Source organism: Oncorhynchus mykiss, chromosome 3, assembly GCF_057628025.1.
Source record: "Oncorhynchus mykiss isolate SJ-2025 chromosome 3, ASM5762802v1, whole genome shotgun sequence".
NCBI lineage: Eukaryota > Metazoa > Chordata > Actinopteri > Salmoniformes > Salmonidae > Oncorhynchus > Oncorhynchus mykiss.
The window spans coordinates 65,015,002-65,033,530 of record NC_143024.1 but is presented as its reverse complement, the minus strand read 5'-3'; the positions used below and the strand labels follow the sequence as shown (position 1 = coordinate 65,033,530).

At 41.9% G+C, this 18,529-nt stretch overlaps 1 protein-coding gene across 4 annotated transcripts; it reads right to left on the bottom strand.

Annotated features, from left to right (window-relative positions):
- Window positions 1–92: 92 nt before the first annotated feature.
- LOC110520189 (enhancer of polycomb homolog 2) lies at window positions 93–18,058 on the bottom strand. Of its 4 annotated transcripts, none has more exons than XR_016494768.1 (14): window positions 17,614–18,029; window positions 14,693–14,852; window positions 9,866–10,011; window positions 9,476–9,682; window positions 7,791–7,939; window positions 5,720–5,849; window positions 5,258–5,476; window positions 5,056–5,139; window positions 3,821–3,969; window positions 3,336–3,658; window positions 2,527–2,648; window positions 2,177–2,327; window positions 1,627–1,972; window positions 93–1,445 (listed from the first exon to the last, which is right to left on the bottom strand). XR_016494768.1 is itself a non-coding variant. In XM_021597335.3 (14 exons), the coding sequence occupies exons 1-14, from the start codon at window positions 17,764–17,766 to the stop codon at window positions 1,326–1,328; spliced, it is 2,364 nt and encodes a 787-aa protein (XP_021453010.1). In that variant the 5' UTR covers window positions 17,767–18,058; the 3' UTR covers window positions 93–1,325. The 4 variants fall into 4 exon arrangements, 2 of the variants coding, with proteins under 2 accessions (XP_021453010.1, XP_021453011.1); XR_016494767.1 differs by having other exon boundaries at window positions 93–1,398; XM_021597335.3 differs by having other exon boundaries at window positions 93–1,398; window positions 1,627–1,924; window positions 17,614–18,058.
- Window positions 18,059–18,529: the final 471 nt, after the last annotated feature.

The following is an 18,529-nucleotide window of genomic DNA, read 5'->3' as shown; positions in this document are numbered from 1 at the left end:
TAGGTGTGTCTCAACATTTGACTGGTACTGTAACTCACTGTAAAATAAGAGTGGTGAAGAAATGGCATAAACCAAAGGAAAGAGAGTTGTTATACTGATATGTATAGATATATTTATTTCCCAGCATTTCCTTCTGAAACACTCCAAGAACAAGTAACAGGGAAAAATGTATGTCTGAAGAAATAGTGCATGAACACTAGGCATTACTAATTATCTAAACATGTTTCTAATATCTCTACAGGACATCACTACATCAACTACATAATCTACAGGGGAGGTCAATCACTGACCATCAGACATTGTTTCAACATGTTACTTGCCCCTTGACCAAAGAAGAAAAAAAATACCCCAAAATATTGATGTGCACCCCCCAATCCAAAGGGGTAGTCGTTCAAAGAGTTGCCAAGTAATGTGCAAGATTATACAGCGCAATACATAACAGATAGAATGGTAATATTCCTGTGTACTGTTCATTGGCTTAAACTCCCTACCCGTTTAAAAAAGGCAAATATATTATTAAAAATTCTTGCTTTACATCTGCAGATTGATTTTAGGATGCATTTATTTGTCATTTGGATTTAAATGTAAATAAATAGGTTTGTATGGAGAATGGCTCATTTTTAAGATTTCTTCATTGTTTTGGAAAATTCGGCATTGAATGAAAAAGGAAAAGAAAACAGAATAAAAAATTAAAAAGACAATCAATTCCTGTTACAACTGACAAAGTAACAGAAAATACTTGTCTGAAGGGGAAAAAAATGCCACTGCTAATCTACTTACAAAAGACCATAACTATTCAATTTGTGAAACCAAATCAAAATCAGGCTCATTTCCCATCTTTAGAAAAAAAGCACAAGAACCAAATATACTAGCAAGACCGATATCCATATTTTGCTGATTTGTTTCGTCTGTAGAGATACAAAAATGTAAACATTGCAACATAAATAGTGGTAAAATGAGTGATACAGGATCCGTGGTTCATGCTCATGATCCCAACAAACATTTTTTGCATTTTTACATGTACTATATATTGTTTGCATTTTTCAAGTGCAAAAGCATGATGTCAAATTTACTAGAATTCACGTAACAGAAAAAAAGAAAACATACTAATGATACAAATATACTATCTTACAAGGTAGTGATATTCCCAATTTACAAAATGTACATTTATAATATTGACACGTTATAATTTTTTTGATATGCTCGATTCTGTATAGGTCCTTGTATACGCGTGCCCTCTGGTGGCTGGGGCTGGAGCTTGCGTTCTGTTTGTCACATTCACCGGTCTGAGCAGAATGGCGATGAGGGAGGAGGAAGGGAGGGGGTTATGTCACCTCCATTGGTACTGTGGTCTCTGATATGCCGTTCAAAGTATGTCTCTCAGGTTCGTGAGTATCCCTACAAAAATGAATAACTATAGTAATTCATTATGCAGATACATATGCCTGGAAAATGAAAACAAATGTTTATCAGCCATTCTAAATAAAATAAAAACAAGAAATTAAGAATCTAGTAATTGCTGGACAGGTCAGAAGTAATGAACATACGGATATATATTCTGGTGTGTTGAGGCAGAAGTTATGGACATACTAAAATACATACAACTAAAATGTATTCTGGTCTTACCTGGCCATGCTGCCGATGGCAGAGGCGGGCGTCACCATGGCCACACGGTCCAGGCTGCTGGCAGCCACGGTGGCCAGCTTTAAGGCAGACGGCGAGGGGGCAGAGGGTCTGGCGTTGTGGTGGTGATGGGCAGGGGAGACAGCACTGCCGTGGCCTCGGTGGTTGGGCAGAGACTGAGGCGAGGAGGTGGTGGAGTGGGCAGGTAGCAGAGGGCCTCCGCTGGAGGAGGTAAGACCTGACCTGTCCAACCCTGTGCCGCTCTGGGATGTGCTGGTGGAGTGAAGAGGTCTGGAGGTCCCTGCAGGAGAGGTGATATGACACCGTCAAACCTGAGTAGGCCTAATACCTGAATAAGCACATACCTTACATGTAAATTAATGAGGTGGGATGGTCATTTAGCATCCCCCGATCAGAAACAAGAAGTATTTTTTAATTCCTCCAATATTTGCCTCCACTATGGTACCCAACTACAATAGAATATCCAAGAAAAGTCCATAGATTTAAAATGTATGACATTCTAATCCAGACAACATGTTCATCCAAAGCTCACCCAAAGTCTGGACGACCCCATTGACGCTGGTATTGTGTGATTTGTTCTCATTGTTGACCTGGCCTGATGCACTGATGACAGCTGATGCCGCAAAATGGGCGCTAGCTGAGTCCAGAGTCTTCGATATGATGCAATCAGTGGAGCCAGAAGTCTACAACATAATATTAGTAGTCTTTAGAATCTAACACTGCCATAACATACATCAAAACATACATACACTGAGCTGTTAGAAACCTACCAACATATAAATGGATATGACAATGTTTTCTGCCCCACCAACTGGACCGAAGTCATTAGGAATTCTGTGTATATACAGTTATCTTTGAAGAGGTGAAAGACGGTGTGTGTACTTGTGTGTTTTGTCGCTCTGACAGTGAGGAATGCTGCTGGGGAGGAGCAGCTTTCAGCTGCTGTTTCTGCATCTGGGCCAGAGCCTGCTGATGGACCTGGTACTGCTCCTCTGTGATGCCTCCTGTCAGTACAGGAGAATAGGGACAAGACCATCAGACAGACACAGACACAGAGAGAGATAGAGAGCGAAAGAGAAAGAAAGAGACAGAGAGGGGGAAAGTACACAGCAAAGAGGGAGGGAAGATGAGCAGATGGAGAACTGTAGTAATCTTTGAAGGGAGGAAAATATGGCGAGGAGATAAAGACTGCCTGGGTTACCACTCCCTAACACTAGGGGTCCTAGTGGCAGAAAATGCAGCCAGGAGTGAGTGAAGGCCACAACTGATTGACTGGAAGTTCCTTGAAGTGCAACCCCCCCCTAACAGTCTACGGTTCAGTGGCAGCCTTTCCACTTCCCTGCACAAATCATGTCTGACTGGGAGTTATGAATCAACACTTGCTGACAGTCCTGAGAACAGTTATTGTTGAGAAACGAGATGACAGCCTGCAACCAGGGGGCCGACGAGGAAAAAAAACCCACCAAATACAAACAAACCCCATCTGACCTGCCTATTTTCAATGGAGAACCAAATGTGTTCCATAAGCAGTACAATTAAAAAATACAGCCAACATGGAAACTAGGCCTATACAGTTAAATTATGTTTGGGACTGGCTTGGTTCCAACATATAAATGCAGAGGCTGTTGTGAGATAGAAACGGAGGGGTGGACTTTAGAATCACCATGGGGTGGGGTTGAGGAGGAGCTTACCTTTGCCACTTCTCTTGGAGTGAACCAACAGCCCTCCAGACAACGTGGTATCCATGGAAGATCTGCCCGTCCTCGTGTCACCACTGCCGTCACCCTGGGTGGGCCTAGGTCTGAAACAGCGCCACCTCAGAGCCTGGATGTTGCTCACAATGTCTGCCAGTGACGAGGCAGAGCCAGGCATAGTTCTGTGGTTCTGTGAGGAGGGCCAGGGATCAGTAAGGTCTGGAGCACAAGGCCTGGTGAAGGGGGAGGATGTGGCGACGGCTGAGTCCAGCTGCTTTAATGCGATGTCCAGGTCTGATGAAGCCCGATCCAACAGGATCCTGAGGAGAGGGGGAATTTGTGGAATCTTAGTGACAATTCAATCAGATTTCATTCAGAGAAATCACAATGCGAGTTAACATGTATCAATGGCCCTTAATAAAACAACAGAATACCTAACCAAAAAGGAGATAGATAGGTGGATGATAAGAGGAGTTGGTTACCTGCCACCTCGCCCCACCCTCCTGCGTGCCAGTCCCACACAGCGTTGGGGTACAGAGAGGGCAGTAAGGGAGTGACGGTGGCGCAGGGCATCCAGCCCTGCTAGCTCAGGGTGATCCCACAGAAGGCCAGAGCTCTGGTCCACAATGGGCTGTAAAGACAGGCAGAGGAAACAGTTCCTCATTTAGGCTACCTATAGCACAGTATCATACAGACAGGTCCAAATACCATCTTACCAACAGACTAGACCCAATACCACAATATTACCACAGACCAATAACAGTGTTAACACAGGATTTTGCATTTTCATGTAGAAAATAAATGCTAAAATGCTTCTTATTGTAAATTCTGCTCAGATTCAGTTTGCTCCAAATCACAAATGCAAAAGGAATCATTTTGTGCTTCAGTTGCACTTCTCAATTTAGCCTTTTGATTTGAAAATTGTGTGTGTATTAGGCTATTTGATTTAATGTATAAATGTTACAGAACTTTGGTTTCACTAATAAATATGTTGAAATAGAAACCGATCATTTGGTTCCATCGTCAGTCCTTTTTTATATAGACCTTTTCTATTGTGTTATTGACAGTATGTTTGTCCATTCCATGTGTAACTGAGTTGTTTGTGTCGCACTGCTTTGCTGTATCTTGGCCAGGTCGCAGTTATAAATGAGAACTTGTTCTCAACTAGCCTACCTGGTTATATGGGCCAGGGTATAGGCCAAGTCTGCCTGTAACCAACCTAAATAGGCCTATAACTCCATTCTTATTCTAATCAGAGTTGAAAGAAAATAGCTAATTTCCAATTAGATTATCAGGCTGGTTAATGTGATGCATGTCTGTTGAATTTGGAAAAACCACCCCGCACACAGGCCCGCACCACCTACTCAGCAAGCCAGGAGTCGTATCTGCGTTGCGGCCGTGGCATACAGCATACTTTCGACTCAACGGTACATGCTAAATAGAATGCGGCGATGAGCACATAGTATGCAGTTTAAGTATGTCATAAACTATTAGGGGGATTCGGCCACGGCCATTATTGACTTTCAATATAAAACGCAGGTGAAATGGTATAAAACGCAAACTAAATTGTTTAAGATGCAGATTTCTTTCATGGTCTACGTTTTGAAAATGCAGATTTCTGGAAGCAAATGCTCCCCTGTAATGATGTGTGGAATCGGAACTGAATGTGAGAGAATATATTTTAATTGCACTTCTTTCTGATTGCAGTGAGACTCACAGCAAGGTAATGACAGCCTGCTTTCCTTCTGAAGGCAAATGCACCATCTGGATCATTCTCCTCATCTGGTTCTGATGGTGGAGACTGAAAGAGACAAAAAAAACAAGACTTCAAAATACATACTTGCTCACAAACCAATTAAGACAATGTATGAACTTCACCATGAAACTGTCATCAGGACCCTGTTGTCAGAGGTACTGACCAGTGGGTAGTCCTCCTCCTCCTCTCCAGAGCTGTGGAAGTCATACTGTTTAATATCAGCCTTGTTAACGATGTGCTGGCGCTTGGTGGGCCTGCCAGGGCGGCACAGGGGGTCCCGCCTGGCGTACTTCTTCTTTGGTCTGACAAAGTCAAAGGGATCCTCGTCCTTCACCGAGACGTGGTGGTGCCCATGGTGCTGGAGACTACCAGACTTGTGCGTCTGAAAGAGAAAGATCATGGAATTAGAAGTTGTGAAGTGTCAAGAGCCAGAGACCAGATTTATTCAAAGTAAAATGTTCAGAGTGAAAAGAGGTCATTGCTGTATTCAAGTTCTTTAAATGTAATCAGTGTGCTGCCGGTGCATCCTGCAGCATCCCCTCTTCTGAACTGCTTCAATGTCAAACGTAAAAACATCAGGTAAAAGTAGAGGTAAAGTTATGGTTGATATATGCCCTTATATTACCTTGATCTCAGCTTTATGGTTATGGCGGTTCCCGTTCGTTAGAGTGATTGGAGCAGTGTAGACGGGCTTCTCAGCCAGAGGGGCCGTCACCTCACTGAGGACTTCACCCGTAAAGTCACCCATCTGATATCTACATGGAAACAGACAAATAATAGGAACATTCATTCAGTGCCTTGCAAAAGTATTCATCACCCTTGGCGTTTTTCCTATTTTGTTGCATTACAATGTGTAATTTAAATAGATTGATATTTGAATTTCATGTAATACACAAAAGTTTAAATTGGTGAAGTGAAATAAAATAAACTTGTTTCAAAAAAATAAAAAATATGGAAAAGTTGTGCGTGAGTATGTATTCACCCCCTTTGCTATGAAGCCCCATGCAACCAATTACCTTCAGAAGTCACATAATTAGTTAAGTAAAGTCCACCTGTGTGCAATCTAAGTGTCACAGGATCTGTCACATGATCTCAATATATATATACACCTGTTCTGAAAGGCCCCAGAGTCTGCAACACCACCAAGCAAGGGGCACCACCAAGCAAGGGGCACCACCAAGCAAGGGGCACCACCAAGCAAGGGGCACCACCAAGCAAGGGGCACCATGTAGACCAAGGAGCTCACCAAACAGGTCAGGGACAAAGTTGTGGAGAAGTAAAGATCAGGGTTGGGTTATAAAAAAAACATCCCACAGGCAACATTAAATCCAATATTAAAAAATTGAAAGAATATTGCACTACAAACCTGCTTTTTGGCCATCAAGGCAAACACTATTTCTGGTATGAACCCAACACCTCATCACCCCAAGGACATCATCCCCACATTGAAGTATGGTGGTGGCAGCATCATGCCTTGGGGATGTTTTTCATTGTCATGGACTGGGAAACTGGTCAGAATTGAAGGAATGATGGATGGGGAAATTCTTGAGGGGAAAACTGTTTCAGTCTTCCAGAGATTTGAGACTGGGATGGAGGTTCAGCAGGACAATAACCCTAAGCATATTGCTAAAGCAACACTTGAATGGTTTAAGGGGAAACATTTAAATGTCTTGGAATGGCCTAGTCAAAGCCTAGACCTCAATCTGTGGTATGATTTAAAGATTGCTGTACACCAGCGGAACACATCCAACTTGAAGGAGCAGGAGCAGTTTTGCCTTGAAGAATGGGAAAAAAAATCCCAGTGGCTAGATGTGCCAAGCTTATAGAGATGTACCACAAGAGACTTGCAGCTGTAAATGCTGCAAAAGGTGTCTCTACAAAGTATTGACTTCGGGGGGGGGGGGGGGGGGAATAGTTACGCACACTCCAAGTTCAGTTTGTCTTATTTCTTGTTTGATTAACAAAAAATATTTTTCATCTTCAAAGTGGTAGGCATGTTGTGTAAATCAAATGATACAACCCGGAATGTAAAAAAAAAAATTGGGGGAGGGGGTTGTAAGGCAACAAAATAGGAAAAATGCCAAGGGGGTGAATACTTTCACAAGCCACTGTACAGGGTAAAAAAAGACAGAAGGGCGGGAAAAAAGGCAGCAATTTGCAGTAATTTGTCCATCATTCATATTGACTGACAGTACTCATCAACAACATGTAAGGACAGGCTGTTCTCTTTTAGCACCAGGACTAGAAGAAGTATGTTACAGTGTTAGAAACTAAATGAGTACTGCAATATAGGGCTCCTGAGTGGCGCAGCCGTCTAAGGCACTGCATCTCAGTGCTATAGTCGTCATTACAAAACTGGTTCAATTCCAGGCTGTATCACAAACGGCCGTGATTGGGAGTTCCCACAGGGAGGCGCACAATTGGCCCAGTGGCGTCCGGGTTAGGATTTGGCCGGGGTAGGCCGGCATTGTAAATAAGAATTTGTTCTTAACTGACTTGCCTTGTTAAAATAAATAAATTATATCACTCAGCATGACCTCTAATCTGCTCTGACACAGGAAACCCTGCTGGGTTACACCATGTAACACTAATAAGGCACTGGCTACAATCACACACATAAGAAACAGGGCAAACAATCTAACACACATACTGGCTACCATCCCTCTAATCCTCCCCCCGATGCTTTTAAGGCTCACCTTTTCTCCACCACCTCCAGTGTGAGGTGCAGCAGCTCTCTCTTGCTCTTCTCCCTCCTCTTTATCATCTCCAGGATGGTGACCGTGCGGCTGAACTCCCTCCGGAGCTTCAGCATCTTTTCATAGGACGCCTCGTCATTCTTACGGTTCTGAACAAGAGAGAGACACGGTCAAACAACTATACATACCCTCAGGATCATCAAGCCGACACAGAGGCAGACTTGCCAACCGTAAAGAATTTAAGAGTACCACCGGCACACACGAATCTGTCGTTCTGCCCCTGAACAGGCAGTTAACTCACTGTTCCTAGGCCGTCATTGAAAATAAGAATTTGTTCTTAACTGACTTGCCTAGTTAAATAAAAAACACTAAACACTACACACTTTCTAGGTGAAATTTGGGGGGAATGAGTCTAGTGAAAATGTAAACTGGCCTGAATTAAAAATTCAGAATAATCAAATTACAGGGTGCAATGCACTTACTTTAGGCTATCTGGAATATGAAACAACTGAACTAGGCCTATATGAGCTGGTTTCAGATCTCCATCCCTGACCTCATCCATCAGGTCTGACTACTATTCAGTCAACATGTTTTGTTGTCATTGGTGAACTGACTATTATCACATCATTAGCAGGCTAATACTGTTGACATGCAGCTATATCAAGAGGACAGATCAAGAGCTGATTAATTAAGATAGGCCTACTAATCTTTAACAGTCTAAAATAACTTTCAGTGAAGGACAGTTTTAGCGGAACAGCTCTCTGCCATGTGTTTCCATGCACGCAGTGACGCACAATGAACCACCGCAACACTGCACGCTTCCTTGCTCGTCAATGCGGTCGTGCCTTCTACCGTTGCTTAGATCAAAGCTTGTGCGGGCAAGAAAGTGTTCTCGCCTAATTGACTATGGAGCTAACTACCTTTGTCTTAATGACACCTTAGCTAAGGAGCTAACAATTAAATAGTAGTGGTTGTGCTTAACCAACACATACAATTTTGGAACATATATCGAGCAAACAGTTTGTTCTCCATTTCCCCACACATCCGTTGTATCAACAGATGAAGTGGAGAGCTGCCATCAAGCTCGAGGGAGAAAAACAGTACTAAGACTACGGGACAACTTTTTTTCTCCTCGCGCAAGTTCTCTGATTGGCTCAGCTCCACTATGTGCCAACTCAAAGCCTATTTTTGCCTATTTCTGGGAAGTTTTTTGTACCGGTGTACTTTGACCTCAAATTGCATGCATGGTACACAAAATGCCTGCAGGTTAGTAGGTCTGCAGAGTTCCTGACTGAGTTAGGGTATAGAGATATTCAATCAAATTCTTGGAGAGCACATCAATGGGGCGTATAGCAGTTAAGATCATTGGGCCAGTAACCAAAAGGTCACTGAATCGAATCCCCGAGCCGACTAGGTGAAAATCGTTGTGCCCCTGAGCAAGACACTTAACCCTAATTGCGCCTGCAAATCACTCTGGATAAGAGCATCTGCTAAATATGTCAAATGTAAAACGGGACTAACATGAAACAAATTACTTCCAACACAATGATAAATTAAATTGTGCAAGGCTTCAAACCTTGAAAGAATAGATAATTATTGCCCAATACTGAAACTGCGTCTAATCGAAGTGTGAGAGGACACACTTTCAGTCCAAGCCACCAAGCCATGTGATTCTCCTTTCTCACCTTCCTGGTCTGCATCTTCTCTGTGCGCCGTCTGAAGGCCACATAGGCGTCGTTATTGGTGGAGCCGTCTCTCTTCTCCTGCTTGATGAGGGGGATGAGTGACGGGCCTTGGCAGTTCTTCCTCTTCCTCACCCAGTAGTCGTACACTGACTTCAGGAGGTAGTCATCCTCGTTCAGTAGCAGTTTGGCCTCTGTGATAGTGACCAGCTGTGAGCAAACAGAGAGGGAAGTTTAGTTTATTACAGTGTTCCTGTGATTATTTTCCAGAGCAAAGCCTCTTAAAGCAACATTACATCCAGACCCTCTGGCATTAAAACGGTAAATCTTCTATTAGCACAGAGAAGCTCTCTTGATAACTGCTGCTGGTCTAGATGGAGGGTGTTATGTTACCTGGTTTGTGCTGGCTTTCTCCAACCTGTCTACCATGGTCTCAAACTGTATGGGTTTGATCTCCATCTTGCGGTTGAGCCTGTTGAGGAGAGTCTCATCCTCTGAGTCCATGTCATAGTCTGGCTGCTCATTATCCAGACCCAGGGCTATGAGAGGAAGAGAGGATGAGATTAGGTCAGAAAAAAGGTCTTCTTTGGTGCAAATTCATTAGTGTAGGTCCTCTAATCGATTACAGCTGGTTGGCTAAGGACAGATTTCACCTTGTGAAAGTGATTTGTTAACAACTTACATCAATTGCTCTATAACAGGGGGCTCAAACCTTTGGGCTTGGTGGGGCCCCCCCCAAAAAAAAAATCACACTTCAAACAACCCAATTCTAGCCATTTAAAATATTCAGACCCCTTAATTTTGTTACGTTACCGCTTTATTCTAAAATAGATGCATTTATTCTTTCTCAAACACAACACCCCATAATTACAAAGCAAAAACAGTTAATTTTTTAAATAAACTTAAATATCACATTTACTTAAGTATTCAAAGAACTCTCTCTACTTTGCTCAGTTAGTTAATCTTTCCCTCAAACCTGACTAGTCTCCCAGGCATGATACTGCCAACACCACGCTTCACCGTAGGGATGATACCAGGTTTCCTCCAGGCGTGACACTTGGCACTCAGGCAAAATAGTTAAATCTTGGTTTCATCAGACTAGAGAATCTTGTTTCTCATGGTTTAAGAGTACTTTTGGTAAACTCCAAGCGGGCTGTCAGGTGCCTTTTACTGAGGAGTGGCTTCCGTCTGGCCACTCTACCATAAAGGCCTGATTGGTGAAGTGCTGCAGAGATGGTCGTCCTTCTGGAACAGTCTCTCATCTCCACAGCTCTGTCAGAGTGACCATCGAGTTTTTAGTCACCGCCCTGACCAAGGCCCTTCTCCCCCCCGATTCCGGGCGGCCAGCACTAGTTAGTCTTGGTGGTTCCAAACTGCTTCCAAACTTTTCTTGGCGAACTTCAATGCTGCAGACATTTTTTGGTACCTTTCCCCAGATCTGTGGCTCGACAACCCTGTCTCGGAGCTCTACGGACAATTCCTTCAACCTCATGGCTGAATACTTGTATTACAAATACCTTATAAGGTATTTGTTTATTTTATTTATTTTTTGTTTATTTACATTTTCTTGCTAAAATAAATATCTTACAAACTGTTTTCGCTTTGTCATTATGGGGTATTGTGTGTAAATTGATGAGGGAACAAAATAATTTAATCATTTTTAGAATAAGAGTAATGTAACAAAATGTGGAAAAAGTGAAGGGGTCTGAATACTTTCCAAATGCACTGTAACTTGACACAACATTCTAATTACCAGTATTAAAGATGGATATTTTTTTATTTAAATGAACCCATAAGGCTAATAACTTCAATGTTTCAAATAACTTAAAATATGGGAAAGGTAACTATTTGTATTTGCAGCAGTAAGTCACTGAAATGCATCAGAAAAGGTATTAGAAAGTTCAGGAAAACATTAGGGAAGCATGGAACTTGCAACACCAGGGCTGTGGGTTTGATTCCCACAGGGGACAAGTACAAAAAAGTAAAAATAAATATGCACTCACTACTGGATAAGAGCATATGCTAAATGACTAAAATGTAAATGTAAGGCAGAAGTGCCTACACCGTTTTGGGGAGCCCCAAGTGAGATAAGGTTGGGGGGCCCACCCACCTCACAAAAATATTTTTAGTAATCCCCTCTTGGCAGTGGATATTTTTTTTGTAGTTTCACCTGGTCATTTCCTTCCATTATACACATTTTACCATGGGGCAGAGAAACTTTTTCATTTTTAAAGTTAATTTCCTGCAATTGTACACATTTTGCCATGACTTATGCCCTGTTCACATGATATCTGAGTGAGAATGACTAACAAGATCAATGTGGGGCCCTTGGACATATTGCCCTGCGTGCCCGGTAGGTAATTTGGTGATGATTACTACAAGGTTTAGATAGCTGGCTAGATTACCTTATTTAGCAATTACATTTATTTTAGCTGACATGGGCTAATTGAGTGACTGACATAAGTGGAACACTGCAGATGCACTATTCTACTTTTCTAATTCTCAACAATAAGTTGAGACCCCGATGAATTTCATAGAAAGATATAATAATTAAATAAATACAATCGGAACCTTCTGGTGGGCCAAACCAAACTTTGTCCCAGTTTGGTTGCCCCTGCTCTACAACCTCTGCAGTCAGACAGCCAAAGATGTGGTAGCTTGATGGGCTGCTCAAAGATTCCATATTCAGATTTGGCAAGTGACATTTCAGAAACCATTTGATGGCTTGTCAACAGTTGTCCTCTGAGTGAATATGTGTGTGTTAGGGCTGAGCAATTTGGCCAAGATATTATATCACTGTATTTTTTAAAAAATGGGACGGTATTTGACAGTATTTTTAGTTTTTTTTAAATAAAAGTTCTACATTTGCTTTATGAGGAGTACGTGATCCTAGGGTGGCAACACATTCTAAATTATTTCAATTAGTCTTTCTCCATTCTGATTGTTTTATACTGTTCAATTCAACCCCAACCAAAACAAATTTCAGCACTTATCATTTCCTGCACTCAATTGAAGTGGTGGAAAAAGTACCCAATTGTCATACTTGAGTAAAAGTGAAGATAAGTTAATAGAAAATTCCTCAAGTAAAATTGAAAGTCACCCAGTAACATACTACTTGAGTAAAAGTCTAAAAAAGTATTTGGTTTTAAATATACTCAAGTATCAAAAGTAAATGTAATTGATAAAATGTACTTAAGAATCAAAAGTAAAAGTGTAAATAATTTCAAATTCCTTATATTAAAGCAAACCAGATGGGACCATTTTCTTTTTCTTATATTTACGGGGATAGAAAAGGGGCACACGCCAACACTCGGACATAATTTACAAGCAAGGCATGTGTTTAACTTCGTCGATATAGGGGGCGCTCTTTTAATTTTTGGATGAAAAACGTTCCCGTTTTAAACAAGATATTTTGTCACGAAAAGATGCTCGACTATGCATATAATTGACAGCTTTGGAAAGAAAACACTTAGACGTTACCAAAACTGCAAAGATATTGCTCTTTTAATTTTTGGATGAAAAACGTTCCCGTTTTAAACAAGATATTTTGTCACGAAAAGATGCTCGACTATGCATATAATTGACAGCTTTGGAAAGAAAACACTTAGACGTTACCAAAACTGCAAAGATATTGTCTGTGAGTGCCACAGAACTGATGTTACAGGCGAAACCCAGATAAAAAACCAATCAGGAAGTGCCGCATTTTTTAAAACCGCCTCATTTCAATGACTCCTTATATGGCTGTGGAGGAGCTAGGAGTCAGCTTACGTTTTCCACGTTTTCCCCAAGGTGTCTGCAGCATTGTGACGTATTTGTAGGCATATCATTGGAAGATTGACCATAAGAGACTACATCTACCAGGTGGTCGCTTGGTGTCCTCCGTCACAATTATTGCGTAATCTGCAGTATTTTTCAGTTTGCCTTTGATGAGAAACCGACTGCCAGGAATGATTTTTCATCTAATAGAATTGTGAAAAACACCTTGAGGATTGATTCTAAACAACGTTTGCCATGTTTCTGTCGATATTATGGAGCTAATTTGGGAAAAAGTTTGGCGTTGTGTTGACTGCATTTTTGTTTTTTTTTCTTAGCCAAACGTGATGAACAAAACGGAGCTATTTCTCTTACACAAATAAACTTTTTGGAAAAAATGAACATTTGCAGTATTTTCTTTAGGAATGTGTGAAGTAAAAGTAGTCCAAAAAAAAGAGTCAAGTACAGATACAAAAAAAAAAGAAACTACTACTTGAAAGTATATTTACTTAAGTACTTTACACCACTGTTCAATTGAAAATGTTCACACTGCCACGTAGGGCTGCACAATATGTGCAAATAACCTAGGACTTATTTTAACCAAATGTTGCAATTGTGATTTGACTTACTATTCTAATTCTATAGTTAGAATATAATAGTGGGCACTTTGAATACAGTGTTGTTTGAGATGACAATGAATTAAAAAGCCAGGGAGGAGTTGTGACAGGATAGGAACTAAAGTGTTGATTAGTGTTTCCTAGGAGAACATATAAGCTTTGGCTACATTGCATGTTCTCTCTTAGCTACTTCATGTAGCTAACATATTCTAGCTTTGCATAATTTCTCTTTGATTTAGAAGATACTGTTGCACAAACAACATGTTGACTTAGGTCTACACCATCACTGGTATTATCAGGCTGTATTAGCTAGCTACGTTTGCTCCTACTCAGTACATTTATTAGCTAGCTAGCTATTAGCGGCTAACAATTAGTGTCTCAAGATTTAGGGCAACTTGCTAAGAAAAGACAAACTAATAGTGTCATTATAGAACACTAGTGGATTTATATTAAGAAGCAAAGTGAAAACAGCATTACTGTCATCAACATTGTTGCATGTGCTGCATTGACCATGCAGACTGAAAGCAAGTGTCTCATGGTTGAGGAACATCAAATACGCTCCTTGCGTGACAGGGGGCGTGGCTAGGTCTGTGAGGAAAGTGGCATGGAGAGAAAGAGCAGAGAGCGATGACTCAAGTAGCGAAGTAAACTATAAAAATGGACATTACACATGGAGTACCATATTTAACAAACATTCAAATACCGGTATAGAAGTAAAATCCCAAACCTGTCCCTGCATCAATACCGGTATATCATAAAATACGGTATACCACCCAGCCCTAGTGTGTGTGAGAGTTGGATGGGAGGGGGAGTAGCCTACAGAAGCTGCTGCCAAGAAAATGCTACTCACGCTGGATGTGGAAGAGCTGTTTGGGGATCCTGAGCTCTCCTTTATAGAGACGGTCGTAGTAAGTGATGTTGCTCTCCGCCTCCGGCACCGGGATGACCATGTTCTCCTTCTTTTCCCTGAAAACCGACTGAGCAGAGATGGCCCTCTGGAGATGGTGCTCCTGAGGGAGAGAAAGATTTACATGTTTAGAAAACCTATACTGGCACAATTCAGACAAAAAGAGAGAGACAGTGTATTAGAGGGCGAGAGGAAGAGCGAAGGAGACATTGAGAGAGGGAGTAAGGGAAAGAAGAGGTAGAAAGAAGAGTGAGCAGAAAGCTTGATCCTGTGTTTACTTAATAGTAAAAACCTAGGACAATTACATGGTAACAGAATGATGCTGAGAATTAGATTTAACTTTAAAACGTATGTCCAACAAAAACCAATGCAGATCCAAAGTTTGTTAACAGAATGATTATGCTGTCATTCTGTTACCAATCTTTGAATCTACACTGTTCTTTAAGTAAAAAAAAAAATGTTTGTTAAATGTTGTGGACATTTTTAAAAGTAGTGTTTTTGCTGAGTTGCACCGTTTGTTCAATTTTGCAATTATTGGTTTTTGTTTGGCATACATTTTAAAGTGAAAGATCTGAGTCTCAGCAGCATTCTGTTACCTTGGAATTGGCCACTACTAACATCTAATCTTCAATCAAAAACTACCATGTTTGCAAGGATGCCTTTCATATGCTGTACAGTCAGCAAATAACACCGTCAGCAAATAACACCCTGTATGGAATGGGTTCATAGGCTGCACAGGCAAACCAACAGCGGCTTGCAGCGGTATGGTGATGAAACCTCCTGCAACAACTTGAAAGGTTGTGTGCTGTTGGACTAATTTCAGGCAATACTAAATCTGCACCGATGTAACAATAATACAGATCAAAGAGAAGTAGCTAGCTACATTGGTCTACAAATGTGCCATGGTTCATTTATGGCGCCTTGGCTTCCTATCTGTCACCCACACATCTCCTGCTTAGTAGTAGTACGTTAGCTAACATTACTTTCTTAGTGAAAAGAGTCTCATTGACCCCTAAGTTAACTAGCTAGGGACTATATTTGGTAAGCTAGTGAGCTAACTAGTTAATTCAGAAATATCAACCCTTTTTCAGGACACTGTCTTTCAAAGATAATTCGTAAAAATCCAAATAACTTCACAGATCTTCATTGTAAAGGGTTCAAACACTGTTTCCCATGCTTGTTCAATGAACCATAAACAATTAATGAACATATACTTATGGAACGGTCGTAAAGACACTAACAGCTTACAGACGGTAGGCACTGGGGCTCCCGAGTGGCGCGGTGATCTGAGACACTGCATCTCAGTGCAAGAGGCATCACTGCAGTACCTGGTTCAAATCCAGGCTGCATCACATCCGACCGTGATTGAGTCCCATAGGGCACAATTGGCCCGGCGCTGTCCGGGTTTGGCCAGCGTAGGTCGTCATCGTAAATAAGAATTTGGTTTTAACTGAAAACTTAGAGGCCTTTCTACAGTCTCTGAAAAACACCAAAAGCAAGATGCCCAGGGACCCTGCTCATCTGCATGGACGTATCTTAGGCGGCATGAGGACTGCAGATGTGACCAGGGCAATAAATTGCAATGTCCATACTGTGAGACGCCTAAGACAGCACTACAGGGAGACAGGACGGACAGCTGGTCGTCCTCGCAGTAGCAGACCACGTGTAACAACACCTGCACAGGATCGGTACATCCGAACAACCCACCTGCGGGACAGGTACAGGATGGCAACAACAACTGCCCGAGTTATACCAGGAACGCTCAATTCCTCCATCGACTGTTCGCAATAGGCTGAGAGGCTGGACTGAGGGCTGCCTGTAAGGCAGGTCCTCGCCAAAGTGCGGTTTTGTCTCACTTGCGACTATCGTCAAAGGAATGAGCGTTACAATGAGGTCTGTACTCTGCAGCGGGATCGATTTGGAGGGTCCGTCATGGTCTGGGGAGGTGTGTCACAGCATCATCGGACTGAGCTTGTTGTCATTGTGCGTTACATCCTCCTCCCTCATGTGGTACCCTTCCCGTAGGTTCATCCTGACATGACCCTCCAGCACGACCATACTGATCGTATAGGTGCGTGATTTCCAGCAAGACAAAGAGCCTGGATCTCAATCCCATTGAGCACATCTGGGACCTGTTGGATCAGAGGGTGAGGGCAATTCCCCCCAGAAATGTCTGGGAACTTACAGGTGCCTTGGTGGAGGAGTGGGGTAACATCTCACAGCAAGAACTTGCAAATCTGGTGCAGTCCACGAGGTGGAGATGCACTGCAGTACTTAATGCAGCTGGTGGCCACACCAGATACTGACTGTTACTTTTGATTTTGACCCCCTCCCCTTTGTTCAGGGACATATTATTCCATTTCTGTTAGTCGCATATCTGTGGAATTTGTCCAGTGTATGTCTCAGTTGTTGACTCTTATGTTCATACAAATATTTACACATGTTAAGTTTGCTGAAAATAAACGCAGTTGGCAGTGAGAGGACGTTTCCTTTTTTTGCGGAGTTTATAAAAAAAGGTTGGATGAGAAAGCATTGACGGCAAGTTTGCTTAGTTTGTTACTACACCGCACGCACGTTTGTTATCAATCGCAACATTGCGCAAGTCACCAATAAAATGTACGTAAAATCATTTACGCCAATAGTCGAAAAAAGCACTACCAATCATAAGCAAACCTAGACATTTACGCTATGAGAGTATACATGGCGTAAAGACTACGATTTGCTACGCAACGAGCGTGAAATGACGGGACCTCAGCATAAATAAACAAACGTACAAAATGTTGCGTAAATACATCAAGAATACAATCGCACTACTGTGCACATTAAATCATTTTAAGATTTTTATATTTAAAACATTTTCTTACCGATTCTTCTTCTTTTTCCATCCCCGTAGGCATCTGCGGCACAGCCCGGTTGATCGAAACGCAGTCATTTAGGTCTGGAAGGTCTTTGTTGCGGTATATGGGGAGAGGTTTGGCGGCGTCTAGCGCTCGCGCTCGGAACGATAGTTTACTCATTGTTTGCCCCTATCGCACTCACATAGAACGCGAACGAAACATGTATCCCGCCAGAATTCGCTAAGAAAATCGGTATAAATCCACAAGGGACTCGGTTGATTTCACAATAGTAGGATTCATTGGTAACCATTCGGTCGAAATCAAATGCGAAAAGCCATTTCTGGTCGAGTTTAACTGGATTTAGAAGCTATTTTTCTCGGGTGATCCACTCCCAGTGCCATGAAAAACATGGCGGACATGTCCACAGCGCCTGAGCAATCCCGACAGCCAGCGCGAGACATCTGAAAAACATGGGCCCTGGTGTTGCGCGCGCATCTCATACAACATGTATGAAAAAGTCATTAAACTCCACACTTTTATATTTGCCTAGTAGAGTAAAGTATTACTTTTAAGTTGTATTGAAAAACACGTACAACATAAAATTGTGGGGATTGTTCACTTACACCAAACACTAGTACACTTAAAGTAGGCCGATTCCAGGTTCCCATGTCTTTTGCAAGAGTTGAGCCCAGTATGAGTTAAGCTCAATAAAAATGTTGCCAATAATTTCAAAAGTTAGAGGGTAGTTCTCGAAGAATTGACAGATCACCTAAGTGTGTAGAACATATCCTTTTGATACAAAATCTAATATTATTGTGTCTTTCACACTTAAACTGGCAATATAATATACAGATGAGTTTGGAAATGTGTTTTAGGGTAGGTGGGTTGAAGTTAGTAGCTTGAAGGGGGCAATTTGATGGAATGACTGGAAGAGACTATAACA

Coding starts and splice junctions, on each gene's coding strand:
- LOC110520189 (XM_021597335.3), bottom strand. CDS start 17,766: ATGAGTAAACTATCGTTCCGAGCGCGAGCGCTAGACGCCGCCAAACCT. Junction 7,940..9,475: donor AGAAGATGCAGACCAGGAAG/GTGAGAAAGGAG, acceptor TCTCTTGTTCAG/AACCGTAAGAATGACGAGGC. Junction 2,328..2,526: donor CAGAGCGACAAAACACACAA/GTACACACACCG, acceptor ATTATGTTGTAG/ACTTCTGGCTCCACTGATTG.